Source organism: Monomorium pharaonis, chromosome 11, assembly GCF_013373865.1.
Source record: "Monomorium pharaonis isolate MP-MQ-018 chromosome 11, ASM1337386v2, whole genome shotgun sequence".
NCBI classification, from domain to species: Eukaryota; Metazoa; Arthropoda; class Insecta; order Hymenoptera; family Formicidae; genus Monomorium; species Monomorium pharaonis.
Window position 1 is genome coordinate 861,682 of NC_050477.1, and position 27,966 is coordinate 889,647.

General features: G+C 34.3%; 6 protein-coding genes across 15 annotated transcripts in view; 3 read left to right on the top strand and 3 right to left on the bottom strand.

The window, feature by feature from the left end:
• The window catches only part of LOC105834808 (forkhead box protein D1), a 43,368-nt gene extending 30,714 nt beyond the window's left edge, over window positions 1-12,654 (bottom strand). For 4 of the 5 annotated variants that reach the window (XM_036293667.1, XM_036293666.1, XM_036293665.1 and 1 more), the window contains exon 1: window positions 473-809. The gene's annotated coding sequence lies outside the window, so the exon portion shown is untranslated. Of the gene's footprint in view, window positions 1-472; window positions 810-12,509 lie in introns of those variants that run through there. The other variant, XM_036293664.1, reaches the window with a different exon arrangement.
• LOC105834812 (exosome complex exonuclease RRP44) lies at window positions 7,083-12,263 on the top strand. The gene is made up of 14 exons (XM_012677576.2): window positions 7,083-7,136; window positions 7,275-7,448; window positions 7,541-7,698; window positions 8,100-8,287; window positions 8,378-8,604; window positions 8,948-9,226; window positions 9,296-9,580; window positions 9,770-10,007; window positions 10,240-10,498; window positions 10,584-10,827; window positions 11,017-11,237; window positions 11,314-11,482; window positions 11,589-11,861; window positions 11,935-12,263. Exons 1-14 carry the CDS (start codon window positions 7,083-7,085, stop codon window positions 12,094-12,096), a joined length of 2,931 nt encoding a protein of 976 aa, XP_012533030.1. The 3' UTR covers window positions 12,097-12,263.
• A 1,857-nt stretch (window positions 12,655-14,511) lies between the features above and the next one.
• LOC105836788 (TAF5-like RNA polymerase II p300/CBP-associated factor-associated factor 65 kDa subunit 5L) lies at window positions 14,512-18,875 on the bottom strand. Its single transcript, XM_012681067.3, has 10 exons — window positions 18,399-18,875; window positions 18,132-18,289; window positions 17,600-17,939; window positions 17,169-17,401; window positions 16,776-16,955; window positions 16,538-16,693; window positions 16,138-16,285; window positions 15,891-16,059; window positions 15,635-15,818; window positions 14,512-15,565 (listed from the first exon to the last, which is right to left on the bottom strand). Exons 1-10 carry the CDS (start codon window positions 18,660-18,662, stop codon window positions 15,442-15,444), a joined length of 1,956 nt encoding a protein of 651 aa, XP_012536521.1. The 5' UTR covers window positions 18,663-18,875; the 3' UTR covers window positions 14,512-15,441.
• A 425-nt stretch (window positions 18,876-19,300) lies between these two features.
• LOC105836794 (traB domain-containing protein) lies at window positions 19,301-22,062 on the top strand. Of its 4 annotated transcripts, none has more exons than XM_012681077.3 (8): window positions 19,301-19,473; window positions 19,545-19,635; window positions 19,880-20,191; window positions 20,584-20,777; window positions 20,889-21,003; window positions 21,110-21,246; window positions 21,361-21,773; window positions 21,856-22,024. In XM_012681077.3, exons 3-8 carry the CDS (start codon window positions 19,888-19,890, stop codon window positions 22,022-22,024), a joined length of 1,332 nt encoding a protein of 443 aa, XP_012536531.1. In that variant the 5' UTR covers window positions 19,301-19,473; window positions 19,545-19,635; window positions 19,880-19,887. The 4 variants fall into 4 exon arrangements, with proteins under 4 accessions (XP_012536531.1, XP_012536530.1, XP_012536529.1 ...); XM_012681076.3 differs by having other exon boundaries at window positions 19,545-19,586; XM_012681075.3 differs by lacking the exon at window positions 19,545-19,635 and having other exon boundaries at window positions 19,325-19,473.
• Window positions 22,063-22,133: 71 nt separating this feature from the next.
• On the top strand, window positions 22,134-23,272 carry LOC105836795 (histone-lysine N-methyltransferase SETMAR). The gene has a single exon (XM_012681079.3). The coding sequence runs from the start codon at window positions 22,168-22,170 to the stop codon at window positions 22,930-22,932; it is 765 nt and encodes a 254-aa protein (XP_012536533.1). The 5' UTR covers window positions 22,134-22,167; the 3' UTR covers window positions 22,933-23,272.
• Window positions 23,273-24,283: 1,011 nt separating this feature from the next.
• LOC105836789 (cytochrome c-type heme lyase) lies at window positions 24,284-27,887 on the bottom strand. Of its 3 annotated transcripts, none has more exons than XM_012681068.3 (4): window positions 27,741-27,887; window positions 27,088-27,316; window positions 26,149-26,507; window positions 25,804-26,041 (listed from the first exon to the last, which is right to left on the bottom strand). In XM_012681068.3, the coding sequence occupies exons 2-4, from the start codon at window positions 27,307-27,309 to the stop codon at window positions 25,804-25,806; spliced, it is 819 nt and encodes a 272-aa protein (XP_012536522.1). In that variant the 5' UTR covers window positions 27,310-27,316; window positions 27,741-27,887. The 3 variants fall into 3 exon arrangements, with proteins under 3 accessions (XP_028049638.1, XP_012536522.1, XP_012536523.1); XM_012681069.3 differs by having other exon boundaries at window positions 27,088-27,320; window positions 27,741-27,886; XM_028193837.2 differs by lacking the exon at window positions 27,741-27,887 and having other exon boundaries at window positions 24,284-26,041; window positions 27,088-27,309.
• Between the last annotated feature and the right edge of the window lie 79 nt (window positions 27,888-27,966).

Sequence of the window (27,966 nt, forward strand, 5' to 3'; positions counted from 1 at the left end):
ACAATAAGAACAACAAGAAATTCGCACCATATTTACAGTGGAATGTATACACTTGCTCATGTAGCTTTATAAATGCATATTCTTCTTTACAGTGTGACTATACCCTATAAATTATTTTACACGTCAAACGAAACAAGAGTCCCGTATCTTACTATTCTAATTCTCGTATTAAAAAAATCCAAATCGATCTATCCAGATTAATTCAAACGCATAAACGTAGCGTTCAGGAAACGTCTCGACCGCCGAAACGTGCGGCGTGGTAAATTCTACGAAAAACAAACAACCCTTTCGGCTCCTTGCCGCCAGAACCATTTCCCGTGTGCTACGTGTACCTCTTGCGCTTTTGACACTTACTGCACTCCGGCGAATTAACCCATTGTCCGACGACAACAACGGAAGACAATCATTTGACACTCACCGTCGACAAAGAAGGGGGGGGAAAAAAACGAAAGAACCATGATTCGCCGTTTACCTTCGCTAATGGGCGTAGATCCTCCGGGATAGATCGTCGAACTCCCTTCGTCGATCGGTCACTCCGTTCACCGCGAGAGAAACAACGGGGCGAGGGTTTCCACGCTGCGGAAACTGGAGCCGGCGGCTAATAATGAGCTAATCGACCTCGGGAGAGACGGCGAGCCGATCGCGCGGACACGAAAAAACGGACACGGGCGACGAGATGAAACCGTGTCGAGAGGCGAGCTCGAGACTGGATGCCGTTGCGAGAGAGACGGCCGGTCGCCCGTCCGCCGCCGCCGAACCGCGGAACGGCGTGAAGGGAGTCGGGGGCGGAGTCGCCGCGCGTTACGCGCCAACTTCAGACCGCCCTTCCCGGCCAGCCCGCCCGCGGCATTCGAGACGCGTCTCGCGTTGACGGTCTTTTTTAATTTTTTAATTTTTACATTAGACGCCAAAATGTGTGTTTCTCTCTCTCTCTCTCTCTCTCTCTCTCTCTTAATATTTACGCTGGGTTTTCTAGATTTCTCGTCATTTTCTCTAACAATTTTAGAACCTTTAAGAAAGGAAAATAATTCTGTTAATTCTATCAACGAAGTATACATATTGCGATTATTTATATATATTCTTTGTGATTGATTTAAAAAGAAAGAGAATGAGATGAATAAAGCAATTGTAAAAGAACAATAAAATTGAATATTTGAAGAAATAAAAGAAGATAGGAGGATTAACGTTATTCCTTTATTAAAATATTTTGTGGCTGCGTTCCAAATCATAGAAATTATCGAAAGGGTTTGTGGTCGATTGTTTGAGATGTGAATACATTACGAGATGCGTTTTTAGTTTTATTGAAAATCTATAGGTTACGTTACATACACTATAGATTTTCAGTACTGGCAGTGAATATCAGGACGCAGCCTGCATTGCATCTTTTCGAGACTTAAATTCTAGACAGAGAACAGGTATTAAGGAATAGTTGAATGAAATAAACATATAAAGTCCTTTACCCAACATATTAAATTCTTCTTTATATTTTTTTAACGTACATTAGACTTTAAATTTTAAAAGTTTCTGTCAAAAAATCTTTTATCTTAAATTTTAAAATTAAACTCAACACGGCTCCATAATTATCATAATTCGTCTTTCACCAGACTAAAAACGCATCTCGTAACGTATTCACATTTGAAACAATCTATCACAAACTCTTTCGATAATTTCTATGATTACCGAGAAGTTCTAACAGAGTTTTTCTCAGTTATTATACCCAATACAACTTGGTTATTTTTAAAAATGTATGCCAAACTGATTTCGAAGGCAGACGCTTATTCGACTTGCAGAAAAAAAATCAGTGACAGTTCGAATGTCGGTCGCGGACGGGCGAATCATTATGTAATCGCGCTTACGACGCGTTTCGTGAGGCACATTAGGCAACTATTGTTTTGCTCGAACCATCAGTTAAAATCGATGTCAGGAATTAAGGTCAAGAGAACGAGATCGTGCCGTTGAAATCGCTGACTACCGTCAAAGATGGCATGCATATTTTCGCGATTAAATACCATGAAGTTACGATTATTCGATAATATCGCAATTTACAATATCTATATTGCATCAAATTCGCACAAAAATAACTTCTTTCGCACTTAATTTTTCTCCAATCAATATAAAGATGGACGAATCGCTAAATTCTATTCTAGTACGCGTTTTAATAGAAAAAGAAGGGAAATTTAAAATTATAATTGAAGAATCTAATAACAATTGAAGTATTCAATAAATAATAAATATATTTGAATACAAAAGTACTTGAATCAATTTTACAATTGCAAGTTACGAATACGTAATTTATTTTATAACAGATTTCAATCTTGACGGATTGAAAAATTTCTTGTTTTAAATTACAATAACGCACAAAGAATGTTATAAATAAATAAACAAAGCTTCCTCCCTTTTATCAATATTATTTATCATCAACATTTCAAGAGACAAATAGAATTAAATAGAATTAAAAGCAACAAAGGAAGAAGGAAGGAAAAGAGAAGTATATGCCGAGAAAAGAAATTGAAATTAAAACTTGATAAGAAAGAAGTTCTTATATACAATTTGTTAACAAGAGATACATTCATCAAAAGTAATTTTTCTTTTATTCATTATTTCCATCATGTATAAAGGGTCCCTGTCAATTTGTGCATTCTCTATTACAATTTGCGGATTTTATGATACGCTTCCTCGCGGTGCACGCGAAAGGGACGATCACTAAAGAGCCGGAATCGCTAAGAGAATGACATATCGACGAAACGGCCGTAGCAAAATGTCGCGTTAAACGCGTTACCGAGAGGGTGAGAGAAAAAGAAGGAAAGCCACGACGCCATGTTGGGGCGGCATCCGCGAGCCGTTCGTTTCTCGCGATTGGTCGAGGGCTCGTTCCGAAACGTCAATTCGGCGCGCACGCTCGCGTTCAGCCCCGACTCCGTGCGAAGCTTCGCATTCGATCCCGCGAATCGCCGCCGCCGGCCAGCGACGCAACGCGGGTAAGGAACGCGAATCCGCCGCCGTTTAATGGCGAAGCCTTCCGCAATTCCGCGGACGCTCCCGTGCCCATTTTCTCCGCTCGCGGAATCTCGATTTAACCGTATGAGTCGATCGTTAATTCTGGATTGGCATACAGAGACGCGAGACTTCCAGAACCGAATGTCACACGTCTCACATTTATTTTACATTTTATTTTTTTTTTGCCGTTTGGAAAGTTAAAATTATATTTTGTTAAAATTATAATCTACAGATGTTGAAAGAAAGAAAAAAGATAAGCAGTATAAAAATATCCGCTACAAAAAAAATAATGCAAAACTTCTGTTCATTCTATGTTCATTACAAAAAATAGGGATTGTTTTCCGAAAGAAAAATTAATGTTACATCACCTTAAGCCTAGTTTTACAATTTAGCTCCGGTGTTTACACAATATATATGTTTTGTTATATACATAATGTTATCTGTAATATAAATAAATATATTTAAATATATTGTAATTTATATATATAACATATTTTTAATTAAATGTATTTAAAATTAATGTTACAGATTTATGGCGCCTGGAGTATAAATCAATATTATATTAATCGTTAAATATCGTACAAATCTCCGTTGTTGCTTTTTTTAAACCAACGAATTAAACTAAGCTTTAAAAACCAACGTCTCGTGTATGTGAAGAAAAGTGTTAGTTGCTCAAAGAAGCTATTCTTTTAAGAAACGGAGCAGCAGAAGATCGCGTCGAATTTCGCGCGTCTCATTTCAACTATTCACTGGTCCAGCTCCGCTTTGAAACGAAGATTTACTAGCTGTGGGAAGACGCGGGGGGAGAGGGGAAGATATCTACGAGAAATTACGGATCGCGCGAGATTGGCGACAGGAAGGGAAACAAATGTGGAACAACGGTGGTCGAGCGTGGATATTTTTCAGCTGCCTCATGGCCGGCTGCGCGATTTGTTGATCGAATGTTAGGACTTATGAACGCCGATGTTGCTGATATAGCGGGGTATTGTTAACCCGGCACAATGACCATGTTTAGCAACATCGACCGGTCGTTCGTGTTCGATTGTTCGTACCACCCTCCTCCCCCCCTTTGCGGTCGCTATTGCGCTATTGTCGACAAGTTGGTCCGAGAACGAATGGCTCGTTAAACCCGACGTCCATTACAGACATTTTCCGATTTGGTTTCTATCTCTACGATTTTGAGATACTTGATATGCTGACTTACGAACTCGTTTTAGATTCTACGAGCTTCAGTAATAAATGAGGGAAAAAATTACAATTGCATCTTTTTGAATCTTGTCTATGTAGAAAAACGATTTTGCCGTTAAAAGTGTGTAGAAATTTAGCTGGATGGAGATCTGAAAATTATTTCGACGAGGTCTAACAAAACTGTTTTCAAACGTGTATTCGACCGTAGTGATCATAACACAGATAGTAGTATGATTGCTTTTTATGCTAAAGGCCCGAGAGTTCGAGTCCGATGAGATCGGATTTTATATTTCGATCGCTATCTTTCGGAAGGCAATGGCAAACCGCCGAGAGTATTCTTACCGTGGAATCCTTCTAGATAGACTCTTTGAAACACTGCTGATACAAATATAATAAATATATTAAATATATGTAATTAAGTATGTTATATAAATTACGATATATTTAAATATATTTATTTATAAGGATAAAACTGTATATATTTATATATACATATTATGAATATAAAGAATATGGGTCTGTCTATGTGTCCATTAGAAATATCTTCCTGAAAATATATTGGACTGGCAGAAAAGGATACTTGACTCATATAAATGTTTTATTAAAAAAAAAAGATCAACGTTGTTATACTTAATAATGAAAACACATTTTTTGGAATATAAATAAATAGTAAATTGTTTATAATTGTTAATTTTTTACAATAGTTTTTGCTAATTTTTTAATTACTTTTTTCTACAGCACGTTCTCTTTAATAAAACATTTACCTTTGTTATACTTTCTCCTTTTGCATTTTCTTTTGTTGTCAATAAGTCGGAAAATCGCTGTATACGGATCACTTGCATGCGTCAACTTTTTAGAGATCCAATTACACTTTCAGAGTCTTTTTTCGGCGGTATAATAGAGACGCAAGTGATGTTTGCACCACCAATCTCTCGGCGCTCTCAAGCAATCGAGCGAGCGATTATCAAAGGGCGATAAATTGCAGCAACCAAGGAGCCTTTATCCTTCGATCCGTTTGTGTCGGGGAATAATCGGAGAAACGGGAGAAGGAGTTCGTGTTTTGATTGGGTAATGTCAAAGCAAACTGACCCCCACGGCCCGAGGAACCGATCTCCCGTCTCCCTCGCTCTCCCTCACGCTTTCCTTCCATCTTGATCCCGCGCTCGGGCTCATCCCCCTCGGGCCGGGTTTTACTGCCGTTTTATAGCCGTTTGTCGCGGCGAGGCGAGACAGGAGCGATTACCACGCGGTCACGTTCCATGCGGGACGTACAACCATGACTGGGAGCTCCTCGTCTCGCGATACAGCGGCTATTCTTCAACTAAAATGCAAACTTAAAATGCATTCGCATAACGGAACGGTTGACAGAACATTGGGAAAAGGGGAAAAACGAATTGGCAGCAAAGTGATATGAAGAACGTGAGTGAAAAAATGTGGAGGAGGATAATTGTCAGAATAAAAAAGGGCATTGGCGTTTGTGTCATAATTTAAACTCTCAAAATAAATATTTTTGTGCTAATATAAATTTTTTTATAATTTTATAAGTTTTAAATAAATAATTTTATTAAATTGTATAAGATTTATATATATATTTACGCAGAAATAATTATTTTAATAATAATCATATTTTATTACTTTATATGAATTTTGCCTATGCATCATCAAAGCGATTAACAGGACGATCTTCGATATGATCCCTGAATTTTGTACATGGTCGGTTAAAACGAAGGCAAAAAATTCTATGAAATCGAAAGACTGAGTTTCAATGAGTCTCTCAAATGATTGAACGAAACGTAGGCAGGACACCGTCGTGTCCCCGACGGGGGAATCTCATAAATTATTCGGAGCGAGACTGTGACTCCCGGTCCCGAGCGACGGCTTCATATTTTAGCGTTGCCACGAGGCGTAAATGTTTACGTTAAAGGCGACCCACCGTCGCACAATATTGCCTTACCCTTTACGCGCACGCACGCGAGCCCTTCGTTCCCGGTGCACGGTCCGCCGCTCGTAAAAATCCTCGCCTGCCTCCTCTTTCCCTCCCGCCCACGTCGCATCGGGCGATAGATTGGGCCGAACGGAGAACATAAGGCTCCCTTTACGAATAAGTCAATCGGGAGAGAACCGCCGGCCTCTCGAACGGGAACACGTTCCTCGATTCGATCCGAGACCAAAATGCGAGACCGATTCACGGCTGCGGAACTCGTTTCTGATGGCTTAGCCCTAGTCTACTTAAAATAATTAATGAGCAATGAAAGGGGATATCTGTGTTAAGAAAGAGATCGTGTCGTTCGAATGATGTTAAGATATATCATAGATAATTTATTCTCATATGTCTTTTTGACAAATTAATCGTGAATTTGATATTTTAAACACAAAAGCCCTTGACATCAGGGGAACCAGAAATCGTTTCAAAGACTTGTCTTTTTCAATCATTGCATTTCTTATAAAAAAAAATTTGTATTTGCAATGATAAACTGAATAAAAGAAAAACACATGCCACGTATAAAAGACCTATATAAAGAAAAATTGTAATATAATATTTGTAAAAGCAAAAATCATATAATCATTCAGCAATCATTCAATGTCACATCTGAGACAAACAACTGTTATATCGAAAAAAAATGTAAAGTCCGCTTAAATAGGAGCAAGTCTATTCTGTTATTCGACAGGAACCAGGCATCTAGCGCCATCTAGTTATGCGAATTCAAAGCACGACAGGCGCATTTCCGTGACATCTTTCGGCCGTCACAAGAATTTGATAGCTTCCTAACCTAACACGTGTACTCTTTCTAAATTAACTTAACCTCTTTGTTGACCCCGGTAACTCGGTGTAGAATTAATAAACTTTATTAAAGAAGGAAATTCGCGCTGTGTTAACACAGCGTGTAAATGAACACATGTTAGCAACAAAGGTTTTTTTCAGAAGGACGAAGGGAGGGAATATATTTAAAGTACGTAGGATTTTAAATTTATTTTGAAAGTTTTTAGAAACTTTAAACATAAACTTAAATTAATTTTACATATTTTAATTGTTTGTTGAAAACTTTATTAATAAAAATAACATTTCTTATATTTTTTACTCTTATTAGACTGTCAGAGAACATTATCTCAGAGATGATATTCACTGTGGTTTTAAAACGTGTACAAAGTGCAAAGCTAGACTTCAGAAAACAATCTTGGACATGGAAGATGCTAGTGCAAAGTCTTCCTTAATTACAAGCCCATATTTTCTTATACTTGACACAAATATAATTCTGGATCAAGTAAGCATTATATTCAATGCACTATAGTGTCAAATACCTTTTTACATGAGTTTTCTATCAGATTGTCTAAACAGTTTAATTTCTAATTACAGATAGACTTACTGGAAGAAGATGTTATTACCAATGTGATCATCTTACAGACGGTACTGGAAGAAATTCGACACAAAAGTTCCACCGTATATAAAAAGCTGAAGCTTATCATAGCAAATGCAAAGAGAAAATTTTTTGTCTTTATCAATGAACATCATCGGTATGTGCACAATAATTATTTCAAGGAGAGGAAAGAATATATTCGATATTATTCTATTTCCTCATTAACATTTCATTAACATGCTTTATATATATATATGTATATATATATATGAGTTCTTTGTCTGCAATTATATTTTATCTATAATCTGGATCTTTTTTTCCAGCCAGTTTTTGACTGTTCTAGACCTTTAAAAAGTCTAAACAAATTTAGAAGTACTTTGAGTATCTCTACTACATTATTAAATTGTTTCTTAACTCAAATACTAAAACCTTTATTGAATAAAGAAATTCTTTAATTCAAAGAAATTTGAGAGTGAAATTTTACTTGTGCCAAAAAGGATAGATGGATAATTAGATGTTTTTTTTTTTGCTATAGTATAATATTTTACAATATTGCAGGGAAACTTATATTGAGAGAGAACCAGGTGAAAAGACAAATGATCGTAACGACAGAGCAATAAGAGTTGCAGTTAAATGGTACAATACCCATTTGAACTCTGATGATAACAATGTAAAAATTGTTTTGCTAACAGACGACATGGAAAATAAAGCACGTGCGGCTGAAGAAGGAATATTTGTAGTATCGAGTAAGACATATTTAATATTATTACAAATTATAACTTGATATGAATGTAATCTATAGAGTGATATATATATATATATTTTTTTTTTTACAGTGGAAGATTATATTGCCTCATTGGAGAATGCAAGTTTTCTGCTGGATAAATTATGCAAACGTTCTTACGCTTCAAATATTCAAGGCCCAGAATTATTTCCCTGTCATCTAACACCTGCAGAAATTCACGATGGCATATCATCAGGAAAACTGTTGCAAGGAACATTTTTGGCGTCGAGGGAAAATTTTCTCGAAGGAAATGTGAATGTTGAAGGAAGAGAAAAACATGTAAGATATTTAAATGTTAGAAATATTCAAATACAGTTTGTTGTAAATATTATCAAACTTAAGAAGAAAATCATTGAAAACTTATTTTAAAAGCAATTAAATGATTTATTTAAATCAAAACATATAAATAATATATTTAAATCAAGTGTATTTAAAACATTCAAAATGTTTATTATAAATTTTTGTAAATCTTTTTTTAATTTTAATAAATGTATAAATGTGAAATAATAAATACTTAAAAGACTCAACTTTTATTGTAATAAATTTTTCTTTAAACTTGATAATATATATGTAATCTTTCAAAGACACCATTAATTCTATGATTTTATTTTTATTGTTTTAGATATTTATACAAGGACGATCTCATCTCAACAGAGCAGTCGACGGTGATATAGTCGCGATTGAACTACTACCAGACAGTCAATGGTCATCACCCAGTGAAATTGTTTTGCAAGATGAAGAGGGTGCGGATGTTGATGAAGTCACAGAAGATGAAAAAATACTTCATAAACAGAGTTCATCAAAAACACAGGAAATAGTACCAACTGGCAAAATTGTTGGTATTATCAGAAGAAAATGGAGACAATACTGTGGAATATTGCAGCCGAGTGCAATTAAAGGGGTATATAAAATATTATACAAATCTTTGTGCCTGTTGAATATTTTTATTTTATCGTCATTATGTGCATAGAATGTGAGGCATCTATTCGTTCCGGCCGAGAGAAAAATTCCGAAAATAAGGATTGAAACTAGGCAAGCCGAGATATTGAGTAAGCAGAGAATTATCGTCGCGCTAGATTCGTGGCCGCGAAATTCGAAATACCCGCTGGGTCATTTTGTACGAGCACTTGGTAACATAGGAGACAAAGAGACAGAAAATGAAGTGTTGCTCTTGGAACACGATGTTCCGCATAGCCGTTTCTCTGACGCTGTTCTTAGCTTTCTTCCAAAGCTACCATGGATTATTACGGAAGTGGTATGTACACATTTAATTTAAAATTTATTGTATTCGCTAATTATCTCGAGCTATTAATTGTATAAAGAAATTTAATATACAATTATAAATTACTATAATTTATCATGTGATTATAAGTAATGAGATTAACAATGTAGTTACGTAAAATTGTACAGAATTTGTTTATATATAAAATATACAAATTTATAGGATATTGCGCAAAGAGAAGATCTTCGATATCTGGATATTTGTTCTGTGGATCCTCCAGGCTGTACCGATATTGACGATGCGTTACATTGTAGAACTTTACCAGATGGTAATTTCGAAGTTGGTGTGCATATTGCGGATGTATCTCATTTCATAAGGCCTGGAACCGCGCTGGATAAGGAAGCGGCGTTACGCGCTACCACTGTGTATCTTGTCGATAAACGAATCGACATGGTTCCAGGTAAAATAAAATTATTTTATTTTAAGTGATATTATGCAAGATCTACAATGTCAGCAGGAGTAATGGAATAAGGAGTAAGAGTAACATTTGACCAATTAAAAACCGGGAGTACACGAAATGGGCAAATCTCATTTCATATTTCTTCTTACTCCTACTCCATTACTTCTGCTGACATTGTAGACCTTGCATTACAGACACATAAATCATACAACAAAATATTTCTTTATTTCAGAATTGCTTAGTTCAAATCTTTGTTCCTTGCGAGGTAAGGAAGAACGATTTGCGTTTTCTTGTATATGGAAAATTGACCCCAACGCAAATATAATTGATACAAGATTCTGTAAATCTATAATTTGCTCGCGTCAAGCAATGACATATGAGGAAGCTCAATTGAAAATTGACGATGCCACTCAACAAGATGCCCTTGCGGTATCATTGAGAGGATTAAATCAATTGGCAAAGAAGTTGAAAAAGAGACGTCTAGAGAATGGGTATAATATAATTATTGAATTCTACAAATTATATACCGAATCGCTGTTCACAACGAATTCTTAATTTTAAATAATTTATTTGCAGTGCTTTGACTTTAGCATCACCGGAGATACGTTTTCAGGTGGACAGCGAAACGCATGATCCTATTGACGTAGAAGCAAAGAAACTGAGAGAGACTAATTCTATGGTGGAGGAATTTATGTTGCTTGCAAATATTAGCGTAGCCAAAAAGATATTGGCAGAATTTCCAGAATGTGCCATGTTAAGAAGACATCCTGAACCACCGCAAAGTAATTTTGAACCGTTAATTAAAGCTGCCAAAAACCAGGTATTGCCATTTAGTTTAAAATGAAATTTATATGATTCGAAGCTTAATTAAATACTTGATATAATATTTAAGATGAAAACGAGAAGTATAATGGTCTCTTTTGATTTTTTGGAGGAAGAAAAAATCATATCTATTATCAGTATTATCAGCTATGTATATTATATTTATATTTAACAATTAATTTTATAGGGCTTTACTATTAATACGAATACTGGCAAGGAATTAGCCCAATCACTGGAAGAAACTCATAAAGAATCGAATCCTTATTTCAACACAATGTTAAAAATATTAGCTACGCGATGTATGTTGCAAGCAGTATATTTTATCAGTGGAATGCATCAGCCGGAAGAATTTAAGCATTATGGATTAGCGTGTCCGATTTATACGCATTTCACATCTCCTATTCGAAGGTAAGCCATTTGGAAATTCATTAAGAAACACATTAAATTAATCGTATATTCACAGTTTCTTAACGGTATCTTACAGATATGCGGATATAATTGTACACCGATTGTTGGCTGTATGTATAGGAGCTGATGCGACTTATCCAGAACTATTGGATAAAAAAAAGAATCACTTGTTGTGTCAGAATTTGAATTATCGAAATCGAATGGCGCAATATGCTGGCCGAGCGTCAGTCGCACTTCACACACATGTTAGTTTTGTTTATCATAAAGATACTGACAATCTTTTTGTACTTTGTGTGTGTATCATCTGAAATACTATTCGTAATTTTAATATTTATTTTCTTTTGTGTTCAGATATTTTTCCGTAATAAGATTCAGGATGAGGAAGGATATATTCTTTTTGTACGCAAAAATGCCTTACAAGTTCTTATACCAAAATATGGTTTGGAAGGTACTTTGTATTTAAATAATTCATCGTCTGTCACGTTCACATACAATTCAGAGGATCATTCCCAAACCTGTGGGAATATCGTATTTCGGGCATTTGATCCCATTGTAGTACAAATGAGCTTGGACAGATCTAATGTCCAACATGAAAAATTACTCTTTAAGCTCGTAAAACCAGAGGTAAGAAGAGAAAAACACGCAAAAACAAACCAAAACATATGTTAACGTTCTGTTGACATTTATTTGATTATAGATTCCAGATTTTAGCATTCCTCCATTAAATATGGAAACTATTAATGCTACTGAAGAAGATTCTGAAATAAAGGAAACATTGAAACGGAAGCCAGAAAAAAAACAGGAGTCAACCAACGTTTCTGACAAAAAAGTTGGGAAGAAAAAGAAAAAAAGAAATTAAAAATATCATGTTATTAACCCTTCAAGTGTACTTGTACTCTCCACACTGTCACATAACATTATTTTCTAGCTCTTAAAATATTTTTAAAAATCTGAAAAAAATTCACAACACTCCTACATTGTGGCTGATTTCATGGTTATTTTAATAAATATTTTTTGAATATTTTATTTCTATTTTAACTCTTTTTGAAGTTACGAATTTCATTGTTCGGTATTATATTTTTTAATGATTAAATAGGAAAGCAACAACTTTTCATAATCTTATTAAAAAATCGTAACCAGAGAGGAATCTGAGAACGGTCTCATATTTTAAATCTGTTTTATGCAAATGTGCATAATCGTGTTCTATAAATGTGCAATACCACATATACATGATATAAATTCAAATAATAGATTTGATAAAAATTCACTCACCGATTGCTGTCGCTGCTCCTGCTGCTACATTCCTTTTCCAGTTTTGCTGACATTCCTTTGCCGCTTTCTGCTGACATCATCCTGCTATTCTCGAACCACACATTAATAACGATCGCCCGATACTTTATTCGGCACTCCCGATATTACGGATAATATATCACACGAGTAAAACGTAAACCGCGCGCGAGAATTTCACTTGGCGCGACCGTTACATTTGGAAAAATACGTGAAAAGAACGGCTCGTCTGATTGGCGGCGAAAATCAACATGGCACGAAAGTGGCGTAACGTCACGTAACTTCGTGGAAACACAGGCCGAGGAAACCGTTTGAATGAAAATCACACGCCGAGATACGACAAACGGAGACAAATTTATTTCGAGAATTTCGTATGCTCGCACGACTAGTAGCACTTCAATTAGCACTCGCGATATACTACCGAACGTATCATCCCCTTCGAGCAAACACTTTGCTCGAACGCACACGCGAACACTTCACTCGAAACCGAAGGCACGATACCGCGCTTTACACATGAATACGTACGATCTCACGTCTCGCGACGACACTCTCGACAGTCTCAACATCGTAGTTGGGCACAATTCGAATTCTGAATACGCGAGACACGCGCGAAACACGCACGGAGTCAACGGAACGTTCGACTACGTATGACCAGCGCTCGAGCACGAAGAAACATGGCTGCCGGCACAGCAGCGGCGGACGTGACCGTTGATAGGTACACTCGGCGGTACTCGGCGCTAGTCGGCGCGACTCGGCGGCCGACTTGCCGAGTCGCGCCGGCTAGCGCCGAGTACCGCCGAGTGTACCTATCAACGGTCACGTCCGCCGCTGCTGTGCCGGCAGCCATGTTTCTTCGTGCTCGAGCGCTGGTCATACGTAGTCGAACGTTCCGTTGACTCCGTGCGTGTTTTGCGCGTGTCTCGCGTATTCAGAATTCGAATTGTGCCCAACTACGATGTTGAGACTGTCGAGAGTGTCGTCGCGAGACGTGAGATCGTACGTATTCATGTGTAAAGCGCGGTATCGTGCCTTCGGTTTCGAGTGAAGTGTTCGCGTGTGCGTTCGAGCAAAGTGTTTGCTCGAAGGGGATGATACGTTCGGTAGTATATCGCGAGTGCTAATTGAAGTGCTACTAGTCGTGCGAGCATACGAAATTCTCGAAACAAATTTGTCGTATCTCGGCGTGTGATTTTCATTCAAACGATTTTCTCAGCCTGCGTTTCCACGAAGTTACGTGACGTCAGGCCACGTTGATTTTCGTTCCGGACAAAGTTTTCGTGTGCGCGTATTCGCTTGAGAGTGTACGCAATACCTTCGGTAGAATGTCGATCGTGCCGATAATGAAACATTTACTAGTCGTCGCGCAATCAAACTCTGGGAGCGAATTGATTTATTTAACTGTTCAGTGTGTCTTGACGTGCCGTACTTTTCACGAAATTCTCGCGCGCGGTTTACGTTTTGCTCGTATGTGTGATATATTATCCGTCCAAAACTGGAAAAGGAATGTAGCAGTAGCAGCAGCAGCATCAGCAGCAGTAGCAGCGACAGCAGTCGGTGAGTGAATTTTTATCAAATCAATTAATTGAACTTATATCATGATACATGTGGTATTGCACATTTGTAGAACACGATTATGCACATTTGCATAAAACATTTAAAATATGAATGCATATATTGTAAAATTTACGAGTATAGCAAACAGAACCAAATAAACATGGGCATAGCATAGAAGAGACCCAAAGTCATACACATTACTTATAGAATTCATAGATATTTGACTATGTAATTCAATGTGCACATAGAGGCTGCACATTGATGAATGAAAACGCCTTAAAACGACGTTCCTCTCTGCCGTAACAAAAAAAGATGTAGACAAATAGATTTGCTTGTTTTACAGTTACGAAATGTTTCTTTGTTCAGGACAGATCCACGTATATACGGAGAATTAAGTGTAACATGAATTGTACAATAACAATATATATAGACATTGATTTTTATAAAAATTGTATTTTTGGTACTTTTTAACATTATTCACAATTTATTAAGTCTTTATAACAAGACACAAAATTGTTATTGAATTGTCTTTAATCAATACAATATTCCCATAGGAAACTTATATACAGTTCCACAGACATAATGCCTGATAATTTCTCTCATTAAATTATAATTCTCTCATTGAAAATTTATTAAATACTTAACGTTTTTCATATTACATTAAATTTACGAGAAATCTGGTAAGTGATAGATTTCATCTCACGATAAAGTATTAGATAAGTGATTTTTGAATATCATAACAATGTTATTAAGGGCCGGTTGTTCTAACTTCTTGGTAAATTTATTTACCAGGCAAGCATGTGTCTATCTTCATTTCTTTTCTTAAATAAATAAAGACGAACATATACTTATCTGATAGGTAAGTTTACCAAGAAGTTGGAACAACCGGCCCTAACGAAAGTAAATGATTCATAACAATAAGCTCACTGAGCTTAATCGTTATGATTGGAAATTTATTTTTGTGTGATGATAAAAACGTTAAAACTAATAAAAATAAAATTAAAGTGCAATCAATGTGAGAGTATATATAGTAATATAAATTCAGTTAAATGTATTGAAATGGTGATGCATTTCTTATAAATACTGTAAAAACTTATCATAAATGGTAAAGAAATCTATTCTATAACTCTTAACGACAGTATCAGTACGTCAGTTGTGCAGATTTTTTATTTGACTAATGACAAAGATGTCATTAAGAATTACAGAATAAATCTTATCTCTATAGATCTTAATTGATATATAAAATCAATTTAACGCAAAGGCAGTCTCAAGTTTGCTAAAAAATTATCAATATATATCAGATAAAAAAAGATTGAATTTAGAAGTATGTTTTTATATTTGACTAGCACGATAATAAATAAGATTATTTAGTGCCGATGCAAATTAACGAATTATTTTTCTTGTAATAATTCAATGAGAGAATGCTTGAGCAATATGTCTGATAAATTTGTGGCGCCTCTGTCTGCGACATAGTACTTGACGATCCTCTAAAAAAAGTAAATAGTAAGTAAGATGGCATTTTTAATTAAAGGAAAAAAGGATTTAAGCGTATATACCCATTCAATGTTTTGATGAAATCTTGAGTAGGCCACAATCGTACGATTCCGTCTAGACTTGCACTGGCAATGTATTGCCCATCCAAACTCCAATCTACGTTCATGACTGTATCCTTATGGCCTTTCAGTTCAGTCAATAAACCATTGGATGCTAAATCCCATATGGATATAGACTTATCGTCACCTGAGTAATGTAATTTCCATTAAAGAACAATTCATTAAATATACATCTTATACTTTTTTTCATATAAATTACCTGCAGCAGCTAGATATTTGCCATCTGGACTAAAAGCTAAAGTATAAATGGTCGATTGCGCTCCAACATATACTCGCAATAAATTTCCATCGTCTTTCGACCATAATCTTATTGTCTTGTCAGCAGATCCTGTCGCTATGTATCTCGCATTTGGATGAAATTTTATGCACTGAAATATAATTTTCATCCAATAATCCAATATACTATACTATTATAAAATACAAATAATAATGATTGCAATACATACATTGACATCTAAAAAATGACCAGCGAATATTCTTAAGGGAAACGTCCTATCCAATGACCATAATTTTGCCGTTCTGTCATGTGAGCCTGTGGCGATATATAAATTAAACACACTGGTATCCATGCACCATATGGGATAGCTGTGACCGCTGCAACGAGAGAAACATATGTATTATATAATATGTTACATATTTTATATTTCATTGTATAGCTCACTCGTTTTCATTAATATTACATTAGAGATTTTGATTTAAAAAACATTTACTTCGAAGCGCTACAGGTTTAGTTTTGCTTGATTCAGAATCAATTTACTATATAGAATAAAGAATTGCGAGAACCTTCAATATTTAATTTTTCATGACTCTTTAGGCTGCAAGAAAGAAAGAAATAAATCTGCTTACCTATATATTGCTACACACGAATAATTGTTGAGTCTCCATGCTCTCATATCCTTATCGCTTGATACAGAAAGAAGAATGTCTACTTCTGGAATAAATCTTAAATCATGTATTACATCCGTGTGTCCTCTTAATATTATTGCCCCTGCTTCGCTCCTACTGTTATTAAAATATAAAATTTTGTAATTGCTTCAAAAGATATTATACTCAAATAAGAAAATTATATACAACTGCAACTCACACTGTGCTTTCTTGCTCGTTGTATTTATGAAGTGGTATATCACAGGCAGATGGAACATATGTTTGCTTATCTTTCATCTTAACCAACACTGTTTCACCTATACCCCACAAGCGTATTTCGGCTGTACTAAAACCTACAGCTAATTTATCCATTTTAGGAGCAATAAGACTGCAACTCGCACTGCAAATGTACAAAGAACATACACTTAATATATATCTATAAAGTCTAATCCCAATTCAATTCCTTTAAACGAGTAGTCCTTCAAAATGATTGAACGTGTAATTCGTGGTTTTTCATAATTTTGAATTATTTTAAAATATAAGGGTTAAGCAAATTTTATACACTCTATATAAATAATAAGAATTATAAAGTAAATTATAATTTATTACTTACTTTTCAATAGCATTTTTCACTGTAAATAATCTTAATGGTTGATGAGCATTGTTTTGTATCAATCGTATAGCTTCCTGCAACTCTCTCATTTCACGATCCACACCTGTGCCAGATGGTTGTTCCACATGACCATTAATACTTGCTTCATATCTCTGACTTTTCTCTTCAGGTACTTCTCCATCCATTTGAGGACTGTCTTCTTTTCTAATTATTGTGATGTGTGTATTTATAATCTACACAGAATTGTAAGAAATTGTTTATTATTAAAGATATTTTATAATAAATGAATCATATAGTTATCTCTCTTAACATAAAATTGATATAAAAAGATTAATCTTTTACAGATTTAGATTAATCTTTTTACTTCAATTTTACATTAAGTCAGTTTAGATTAAGAAAAACAGATGTATTTAAAAGCGATTATATATTACCTGCATTAATATTATATGTCCGTACTTGGTAAGATATTGTTTCAGGCAAATATGAGCAGACTCGGACAGATCTACTTTATATTTTCTGGATCTGAACACCTTTACATACTCTTTCAAATCAATCTCTTGCACTGAATATACACTACTTAATAACTGCAAGAAGTTTTGCTCCGTATCACTGACAAATTCATTCTGATGTGTTTTTAAGAATTGGGCTGCAGCCTGTTGATTTCCAGTGTACAGCATCTCTAAATACAGATGACAAAATATTGGATATAGAAGTCCCTGCAATTCTACCCTTATCTTTTCGTTGAGTATGTTGTTCATCCATTTCTTTAATCTGAAAAAGACGATTAAAACTAGCATCTTGTATACTACAATCATCTTTAAAATAAAATCGTCACGTTTGCAAAAAAAGCATTCACACATTAATTGTCAACTTTTTAGCAAAAATTTCAATTTAAAAATAAAATTCCACTTAAAAATCACATTTTTCTATCTAATTTCTGTAATATAATCCATAAAATCGTACCGCTGATAAGCCTGATCCGCCGCGGTAATATCAATGGTGATTGCACTGAAAACGATCGAATTCTCCTGCGAAGTGCCGCACTCAGCGGTCGCGTTCAACGTCGTCTGGTCACTGTTCTGACAGAACAACTGATCGCCCCTGCGGTAAACGTCGTTAGCCTAGAAAAACAGCAACAGCGTGTGAAGGGAGGTTATGGCGCACCACGCTCGTTTATGACGAACCACGCGCGGCGTGAAACCCCCGACGGGAATACCCGCGACACAGCACCTGGTAATGACGCCGTTTCAAATAAGACTCGATCGTCGCATTGATTACTTCGCTTTTCATCCGTTTCATCTTCATCGAGGCCCGGCGGCGACGATGAATCCTCGCGAACGGTGCCGCCCAAAACCAAAATTCGCAAACGAAGCTACGTGCGTGACAGTACGGATCGCGGGGCACGCAAACCACCCCGCCTCTGGAACTCCTCTGGGTGGAGGGGGAAAGGAAGAAAGCAAAAAGAAAGATGTTGCACCGAAGAAGAAATCGCATCCACAAGTGTAGATTTGTCGTTTGACAAACTTCCAAGCATATTGATTGGCTATAGAATAGAGAGGTTTTACAGTCCCCAGAAATGCTCTATTTTACAGCCAATTAAGCCTGTCTGCAGGAGCGACAGGCAAGCAATTCATCTACACCTCATTCACAGTGCAGATACATATCTGCACTTTAACATATTTTGTCTCGTAGAGGAAATATTGTTCTCAGACTTTCATAGCTTATTTTTTATCTTGGAAGCTATGAAAACTTCTAAAGAACCATATTTTGCAATTTTGCTTTTAAAAGTATTATAATAAATATCAAAAAATGCTCCTTACTCGCTGTGCAAATGTAATTATAAATTCATATAATGTCTTGATAGATGCAATATTTTGCCATGAGCCGTTCTTTGGCTTATGTTTTAGCTGCGAAAGTTTTTAAAGGATTTTGCAATTTGACCTTTAAAATATTTATAATAAATAAAATTATCTACACCTTAGCTACACCATAGTACAAAAGTCAGATTGGAATTAAATTATTTTATTATTTTTATCAAAAAATAATTTTTTAGAATAATGGCGCAATTTTTCTGATTACATTTATTACACTTCTATTGCAATTTTTATAGTATGTTTTAGTCATAAGTATTAGAATAAAAATTCATCTCCATTGAAGCGTGAATTCACATAACGTGGGCTCCTGTGGAATGGATTGCTTGCGTGTCAGAATTGGCAACTTTGCATCTTAATGCCGTCAATTGGGTGTTCTTCTTGAAGCTTGTTTCTCCATACGTTATACTTTTCTCCGAATTTCCGTTTGTCGCGTAAGTCCTATACAAATTGAATAATGACGACTGGTTTAATTAAAGATAAATTATGGATTTTTTGGTTGTAGTGACACGAGATTATTTCTATAGACGTGTCATTCTTTTACAAGGTTAGAAGCATGCGACAACTCACATCTGCTTAAGAAAACATATAAAGCGATAATAAAATTCAGCCTTTAAGAGAACTGGGAAATATCCTTTATTTTACAGTACAAAAATATGCAGCGTTTAATTAACATCTTTTTATCTTATTTGAATGCGAGAATTTATTATAGTTTATTAATGTGTAGTCTTAACAGAATTATTTTAAAAATATTTATTAAAAACAGATAAGTGCGTTATATAAATGACAATTTAATAGGAATGAATATGAATTTAATTTAAGAGATATATGAATTTCCAGGAAAAGAAATGGCATCTAATAAGGCTGATCACGTCAGTGGTGATCAATGGGAGAGCGATCTGTTATTGTCCACAGAAAACAAACACTACAGCATAATTGACGAAAAGGGTGATCATAGTACGAATAAATTGAACTCACAAGATATAATGAAAAAAATGATTGCCAAGGAATCCGAGTACAGTATAGCAAAATTAGATTCTCAATCAGTGACACGCACCTTGTCATCGACAATGAGCACAGAGGACAATTATGACGACAGCAAGATAAAAAGCATCGAATTCTCTGATAGTGAAGTTATTTTTATCGACGAAGGTAATTATTATGTTATATTTTAAATATTCCTCACAAATCTCTGAAAAAATAAATTTGTCAGTATTTTTTGTAATATTAGTCTTTCTAGCTATTGTTATCTGCTTGTCAAGCATGTCTCTTTAGTTGTGAATTATGCTTTAAAGTAGCTAATGTTGTAAGGTTTCATAATCTATATAATCACATATAATCTAATAATGAAACCAGCCATTGCTATTATAACATAACCCATTGTCTGAAAGTGTCTTAAAATGCCAGTAATACAGAAACATAAAAATAAAAAGAAATTTTTAAAGTTTCGGGGTATCTCTCTCTCTCTCTCTCTCTTGTTGCTAATTTAACTTATTGTTTAGGTATATTGACTTATAATATTGAAAATATTTGATTTAATATAGATTCCAATATCCAGAATAAGGGATGTAGTATTGGCGACTCAATAAGTGAACTACCAAAAATAAGGGAGTATGATTCTACCATTGATGAGAGATTGCCGGAAACTGTGACTTTGTTGACCACGCCGGATGGAGGAAAGTTGTACCTAGTAGGAACGGCGCATTTTAGTATTGAAAGTCAAAATGATGTGTCAAAGGTAACTTATAACAATAAAATCTTGATTTTTAATCTTAAGTATGTTTAATTTCTTGCAAAGATTTAAAATACATATCCGCTATATTAAGGGTTCTTTTCTATTTTCTTGAAGGTCATACAAGCTGTACAACCTCATATAGTTGTTGTTGAACTATGCAGAGCCAGAGTTGGTATACTTCAGCTTGACGAGGAAACTATGTTTAATTACGCTAAAAATATAGATTACAGTAAGTCTCTATGTGTTTAGATTTCTAAATTTCTATATTAGTTTTGCAATTACTGTAGTGACTGCAAAATTGTACTATATAACTATTGTACTTAATTTATTTACAGAAACCATTATGGATATTATAAAAAGGGAAGGAGTATATGATGGTTTATTACACATTTTATTGCTAAGAATGGCAGCACATGTCACCAAGCAACTTGGTATGCCACCCGGTGGGGAATTCCGGAGGGCATTCAAAGAGGTCAGTAAATAGTCAATATGTTATCTGTATTGTAATTCTTGCATTTATGCATAACTAAATACATAGTATTACTCGTAATTCTTACGTAACTTTATTGTATTATGTAATTTTTAGGCAAAAAAAGTGCCAAATTGTATTGTTCATTTGGCCGATCGACCAATTAACATAACGATGCAACGTACGTTACGATCATTATCCTGGTGGCAGACCATAAAACTAGGGTGGCATCTGGTAGTAATGAAAGATCCTATTACGCAAGACGACATCGAATTTTGTAAACAACGATCGATATTGGACGAAATGATCGCTGCCATGAAAGAGAAATTCCCAGTGTTGGAAGAAGTGTTTGTGAAGGAGCGAGATATCTACTTGACGAATTCTTTGCAGATAGCCTGTCAACCTCATTGTACCTTTAATCATGTTTTCGAACCGGCGCGAGTCGTAGGAATCGTTGGTTTAGGGCACACATCTGGCATTATTGCAAATTGGGGTAAAATTAAGCCTACTGATATACCACCTATCATGAGGTAAATATGAAGACTATTGTCCTGATGTGTGTGTGTGTGTGTGTGACATTATGCACGTGTTAATCTATTAACTTTTTTACAGAATACCACCACCATCGTTGTCAGGTAAAATCTTAAAGTTGACCATTAAGATATCTATACTTGGTGCTACATTTTACATAGGCTATAAAGTTATGACGGTATCCGTTGCTACGTTAAAATTTTTTAAGTCATCGGTTGAGGGACTTTTTCAAATTGATGCCGCACGGTAGGGTCACTTGTGTTTCATTGATTAAAAGAAAGCCTCTTTCTTAATTATAAAACAAACTTTTTTTTCTTTAACTTGTGCTGCGTTTGTTCTAAGAAGTCTATTGGACTTTTGGGATATTTTTATTGACACATAGTTACGATAAATATGGAAGCTAATGCTTCTGCCGACGAATACGAACATACTATAGCGGATGTTATGTATATAATAAATAATATACCAGGGCCTGGGATAGATGTAGCGGACTTTGAAGCGGAATACGCCGTAGGCTGTTCGTGCGTGGCCGAGTGTTACAATTGCTTATGTACACGTGGTTCTGTTAATTATTCTAATTCTCGAATTGTCGATGAGAAACTAATCGGTCCTGTATTTGAATGCCATGCTCGTTGCAAATGTAGACCGAATTGCGGAAATAAATTAGTACAAAATGGTCCGTTAAATTGTTTAATTGTCAGAGATGTCGCCGACAAAGGTCTCGGTCTTTTCACGAATAAGTTAATAAAGAGAGGCCAATTTATTTGCGAATACGCTGGTGAAGTAATAGGTCTAGAAGAAGCGCGACGTAGAATCGAAACTAACAAGCAACATAACGCAATGAATTATGTTCTTGTGGTATCAGAACACGCTGACGATCGTATTACTGTGACCTGTATAGATCCGAAATATTTCGGTAATATTGGACGCTACGCTAATCATAGCTGTGATCCGAATTCTATCCTTATCCCAGTCAGGGTAGAGGGAATCGTACCTCGACTATGCTTGTTTGCATCTAGAGATATAGAAAATGGGGAGGAAGTGACTTTTGACTATGCTGGTGGTGCGATAGCTAATTCCGTCCAGTGTCTCAGTGATACTCCCTGTCTTTGTGGTTCTAACAATTGTTATCGTTATTTACCACATAACCAGATTTAAGCATAATACAAGCATAATAATTAATAGCATAATACATATATATTCTTGTGTTTTATATTGTAATAGCAAAAAATTGAAGATTATATAAAATAAGATTATATGAAGTATGAAATTATTATCACAAGAATTTGGTATAAATTGATTGTTAAAGTAAAAAATGAACTGTATAGATACAAATAAAACTATATGTCTTAAATTATATAATAAGAATTACAGAAAATATCATGGATCAAAATCATTACAAATATTATTTTAAATAGTTTTATGGAAAATATCGAATTTAAATTTTTAGATAAATATGTTATATACATATATATTTATAAAATAGTTTTTTGACAAATATAGAATAAAAATTTTTAGATAAATATGTTAAACATACACACATGCACTCACGCACACGCACACGCACGCACGCACGCACGCACGCACGCACGCACGCACGCACGCACGCACACACACACACACACACACACACACACACACACACACACACACACACACACACACACACACATTACATATATGCTCTCACAATTTATTAATTGCCGCATCAGTAATATCTCAGTTGTTTCTCATGCACGTTAATCAATGCTTCTCTGTAATAAATCAATATTTTTATTTATTAATATAGAGAATGCCCAAAAAACGAAATACATCGTATATGTTTCAATAGATATTTAAATATCTTCCATTGTTTCATATGTTAAAAACTAAAACAAGCGATAATATTTATACCTTATAATTGTTTCAATTAATGTTATAATTAATATTGTATTGTATTATTATAATTAATATTATAATTAACTCCTCTGCAAATTATTTAATGTGCCAACAGTATATATGATGTTCTATTTACCCAATCATCATAATTTAATTAAAATTCTATTTAGACAATGAAATTTATAGTGTAATATGTCTTAATTAAAATTTGTTAAATATAATGTCTAATATTAGATAAATAAGTGTTAAATAATGAAATCTTACAGCGTTCAAGAAAGTAAATGTTATCAAAACTTACAAATGTTGATACATTTTACAGCATTTATTAAAATATTAAAATAAATAATGAGAATTGAATGTTATAGAATTGTAATTATACTGAATGTTAAAAATTGTTGCTGTAAAAATATTTGGAAAATATGCAATATCATGTCTCATATATGTACATAACTGATAAAAATGGTAAACTATCAATAATAATTATCATTATATATATATGTGTAAATACGCGCGCGTGCGCCCACACACACGCACGCACGTACGTACACACAACAAAATAATTGCAATTTAAACTTACAGATAATCTGTTGATTATAATTTTTATAAGTATATAATAAATATTTTTTTTTTATTTCAACTGTTTGATATGTTACTAGGAAAGATTAATGTTTATCAATTTACACACATTATATCAATGAAGAATATAGCTCCCAATAACTGCCTTTAATATATGTGAACAATTTATAAAGACAGAAATATTTTTCCAACAATTAATGCTACATACATTCTTAAACAGAAAATAAAGTACAATTTTTTAATTCAGTATTACACACACACACACACACACACACACACACATAAAATTATGATTAAGAAATTCATAGAATAATTATATAATTTTAAGCAGTTGTAAACATAAATCTCATCAATATGAGTGTTTATATTTCAAATTAAGTTATTCATGTATTAGAAGAAAATATCACACATTATTCTTGTATTTCAAATTTATATTTTTATTCTAATGCAAACTTGTATATGATTGTTCAATTACAATAATAAGTTTAACTTTTATGTCATAATTATTCTTTTTTTTTTTATTATTAAACAATCCTCAAATTCGATTATTCATGATAATTCATGATAAAAAATGTACATATACATATACATTAGTCTATGTACAAGATATATAAAGTTATTAAATATTCTGCTAATAAATATTGTATAAAAGGTAAATGGAGAGCTATATGTTGACAATAAAATAATATACAATGTACAACGGTGAACAATATTAATCAAATTATTTATTTAAAATGTGTAATTAAATAATTTGTATAGCAAAAATATGAATAATTTAATATTTCTGATTTATTATTTTTAAATAAATTAATTTGAAGTCCACAAGGGCAATTCTCACAATATACTCTCCTGGCTTTTTATGATGATGGAAAAGACAGTAATTACTAAATTTTAAAAAATAATACAATCATGAATATAAAATCAGAGATATGCACTCATGAAACCTTAACATTATAATCTATGAGATAAATCTATATACAATTATTTTATAATCTAGAAATACTTAACATTAAGAGTTAAATAGAGAATATTCAATGTTAATATTGGCAGTAAATTCCTAACATTAACAAAGAAACTTATGTAATCACAAAATTAAGTATTTGGAAGTACTTTTACATAAATTAAATTGATTTACAATATATAATTTTATGGTTCAAAATAAAGTTCGTAGTTAAATTATTTTTTTACACTTTTGTCCTTTTCACACTCTGTTGCTGAAATAATTACCTGACATTGCAGAAGTAAATTTCAATTGATTTATGTATAATGGACGAAAAAGACGTGTATACACATATATTACAATATATATAAAATTTATTTATTATCATGTACGAATACTTTTTAATTCGCTTTAATATTTACTTTGATATTTTTTAAACTAAATATCATAACTTTATATACTTATTATTCATGATTTTTATATAACTTATATATGGACTTATAAGTTATATGTATAACGCGATCGTTTTCTCACCATGTAATAAGCGTTATGTTGCACATCATCATTAAGGCATTAATTTTGAATTCAATAAAATTCCTTGGCTAGCACATCTTATATTGACACTAATTTCCAGACTAATGTACAGTGGCAGTAGACACTGGTTCATCATTAGATTGATATTTCCAACGCCACCATGCCACTTTCATCCGATCCCAGATATTTTCCCACGAATCCATCGCAGGTCTCACATCGAGTAACGCGAATGTGTACTTTTCATCGACTTTTCCACCGTCATAATAATCAATAATATATCTTACGTCTTTTCCGCAACGATCTATAATCCAATCGTGTCGATCGAATGGCAGTTCGTACCTGAAGGCATAGTATATTTTCTATATGTAAAAACAGTATAATGATTTCAAATTTATAAAATCGTTTTCTTTTATATTTTTATTACATATTATAAGAAACCAACGTACCCCAACCAATGGCGAATACGCGCGCGTGGAGAGTACTTAGTCGCTTTCCCACCAAAGCTGCGCAGTCTGGGATTGCCACACTCTCGCGCGTGAAGGGCTTCCCATTTGAGAACTTCTTGCCAAGCCTGCTCGTTATTGGCATTGTGAATTTTTATTATATCGTCCATATCTTTCGGAGATATATCTTCGTTCTTCCATCGCCATCCCTTTCTCAACATAGCATTCCAGAACATTTGTTGAGACGGATATACCCAAAATTCTCCTTCCTGTCCCGTTGCTTTAGGTATTGTCGAAACTTGTCTGTCTGTTGGCAAGGGAAACGGTTGGTCTGGAGCAGGTTGCTGATTTGCTGGTGGCATCTAAAATTAAATTCATTCATATCGTCATGAAACTAATTATCTGAACACAGGATGTTGCAAGTTTATTTTATGTAGTTAAATAATGAATAATTTTTTTAAAAAGAAAATTTGGTTGAAAGTAACAACTTTTATCAGTGATAAATTTCTATTAAAAGCAAACTTATGTTTAAACTGAAAAATTTCACAGGCCTGTTATTTAAAAAATTAGATTAAAAGTATTTAAATAAAATAGGAATAAAGTGATTCTATTTTAATTCTATCTTTATCTGTTTTTACTTTTGGTCTGAAAATGTGATAGTATTTATGACAATTAATATTAAACAAGGTATATTATACACAATCATGAAGCTAATTATCCAGACTCACAAAATATTGGAAGTTTATTTTATGAAACAAATCAAAAGCATACTTTTAATAAAAATACATCACTAGCAAGAAGTTTCTAATTGAATTTTCCTTAAAAAAATGTATAGCATTTGGTAAATTCATAGCATGTGACAATACATCAATAAAGAAGATCAAATACATAATTAAACAACATGTTCATTGATTGATAAAAGAAATCTTGCATTATATGTACCATATTTAGTGGATTTATCTGGCTTTCATCCATTTTGTCTATTGGACATTCACTAACGTAGTTTATAGTGTTAAATTGACTTGAGTTATGCATGGGGCATTCTGCTGGCGGTTTACTTTGTGTCCCCTTCGTTCCATGAGATTCTGACTTAGAGATTTGTTGAGATAACGGTGTTATCACGTCAGCCGCCGACACAGTTGCTGTGGTAAGAGCGTTGCCCATGGCTTGTCTTTCTTGCAATGAAAAAGAAGGAGATACAGAGATACTTCATAAAAATGTATAAAAAGAAAAGAACAGTCATGAAATACGACATGAGTAACGACGCAGGAGATAAGTCGAGCAGGATAAAATAATTCAATTTCTGTGGGATAACCTTAAAAGAAGGATTATGCAACGGCCTGAATTCTCCAATGTGAAACGGAGCATCGAGATATTCGTACCAAGAATACAAAATGTGACGAGACGTCTTTCGTATAATTTTCGTCAAAATTAGTCAAAGTTTTCAGTGATCTTTTCCTCATGCATTACATCTTAGATACCTAACGTTTGATCTTTCCTCCCGCAGTGTCTCGCCGCGCGACATGCGGTTATTACGTAATTCACAGTAAAAACAAAATAAGAAATTGCGTACAAGAAAGACAAAGGGAAAGTACCTGAAATTTTTGAACTCCTCTACTGAAAATGAACGAACAACCTGAATATGTAATTGACGCTGTCAAGAATAGCAGACTACGACCAGCTTCACCGCGAATACCGCGATACTTCACGCCTCACGGTCATTGAGCCAATTTTGTGTCGTCGGTAGATGTCGTGCGCGTTTCGATATTTCGATACCTCGAGATTCGCGAGACCAATTCGACTTCGAGAATCGCAACATTG

Coding starts and splice junctions, on each gene's coding strand:
- LOC105836795 (XM_012681079.3), top strand. CDS start 22,168: ATGGAAGCTAATGCTTCTGCCGACGAATACGAACATACTATAGCGGAT.
- LOC105836789 (XM_028193837.2), bottom strand. CDS start 27,309: ATGGGCAACGCTCTTACCACAGCAACTGTGTCGGCGGCTGACGTGATA. Junction 26,508..27,087: donor AGATAAATCCACTAAATATG/GTACATATAATG, acceptor ATTTAATTTTAG/ATGCCACCAGCAAATCAGCA. Junction 26,042..26,148: donor CGTATTCGCCATTGGTTGGG/GTACGTTGGTTT, acceptor CTATGCCTTCAG/GTACGAACTGCCATTCGATC.
- LOC105836794 (XM_012681077.3), top strand. CDS start 19,888: ATGGCATCTAATAAGGCTGATCACGTCAGTGGTGATCAATGGGAGAGC. Junction 20,778..20,888: donor GTCAAAATGATGTGTCAAAG/GTAACTTATAAC, acceptor ATTTTCTTGAAG/GTCATACAAGCTGTACAACC. Junction 21,004..21,109: donor CGCTAAAAATATAGATTACA/GTAAGTCTCTAT, acceptor ATTTATTTACAG/AAACCATTATGGATATTATA.
- LOC105834812 (XM_012677576.2), top strand. CDS start 7,083: ATGTTAGCAACAAAGGTTTTTTTCAGAAGGACGAAGGGAGGGAATATA. Junction 7,449..7,540: donor CAAATATAATTCTGGATCAA/GTAAGCATTATA, acceptor TTCTAATTACAG/ATAGACTTACTGGAAGAAGA. Junction 11,862..11,934: donor TTAAGCTCGTAAAACCAGAG/GTAAGAAGAGAA, acceptor ATTTGATTATAG/ATTCCAGATTTTAGCATTCC.
- LOC105836788 (XM_012681067.3), bottom strand. CDS start 18,662: ATGCGATTTCTTCTTCGGTGCAACATCTTTCTTTTTGCTTTCTTCCTT. Junction 16,956..17,168: donor GTGAAAAATGCTATTGAAAA/GTAAGTAATAAA, acceptor GTACATTTGCAG/TGCGAGTTGCAGTCTTATTG. Junction 16,060..16,137: donor GTCATTTTTTAGATGTCAAT/GTATGTATTGCA, acceptor ATTATATTTCAG/TGCATAAAATTTCATCCAAA.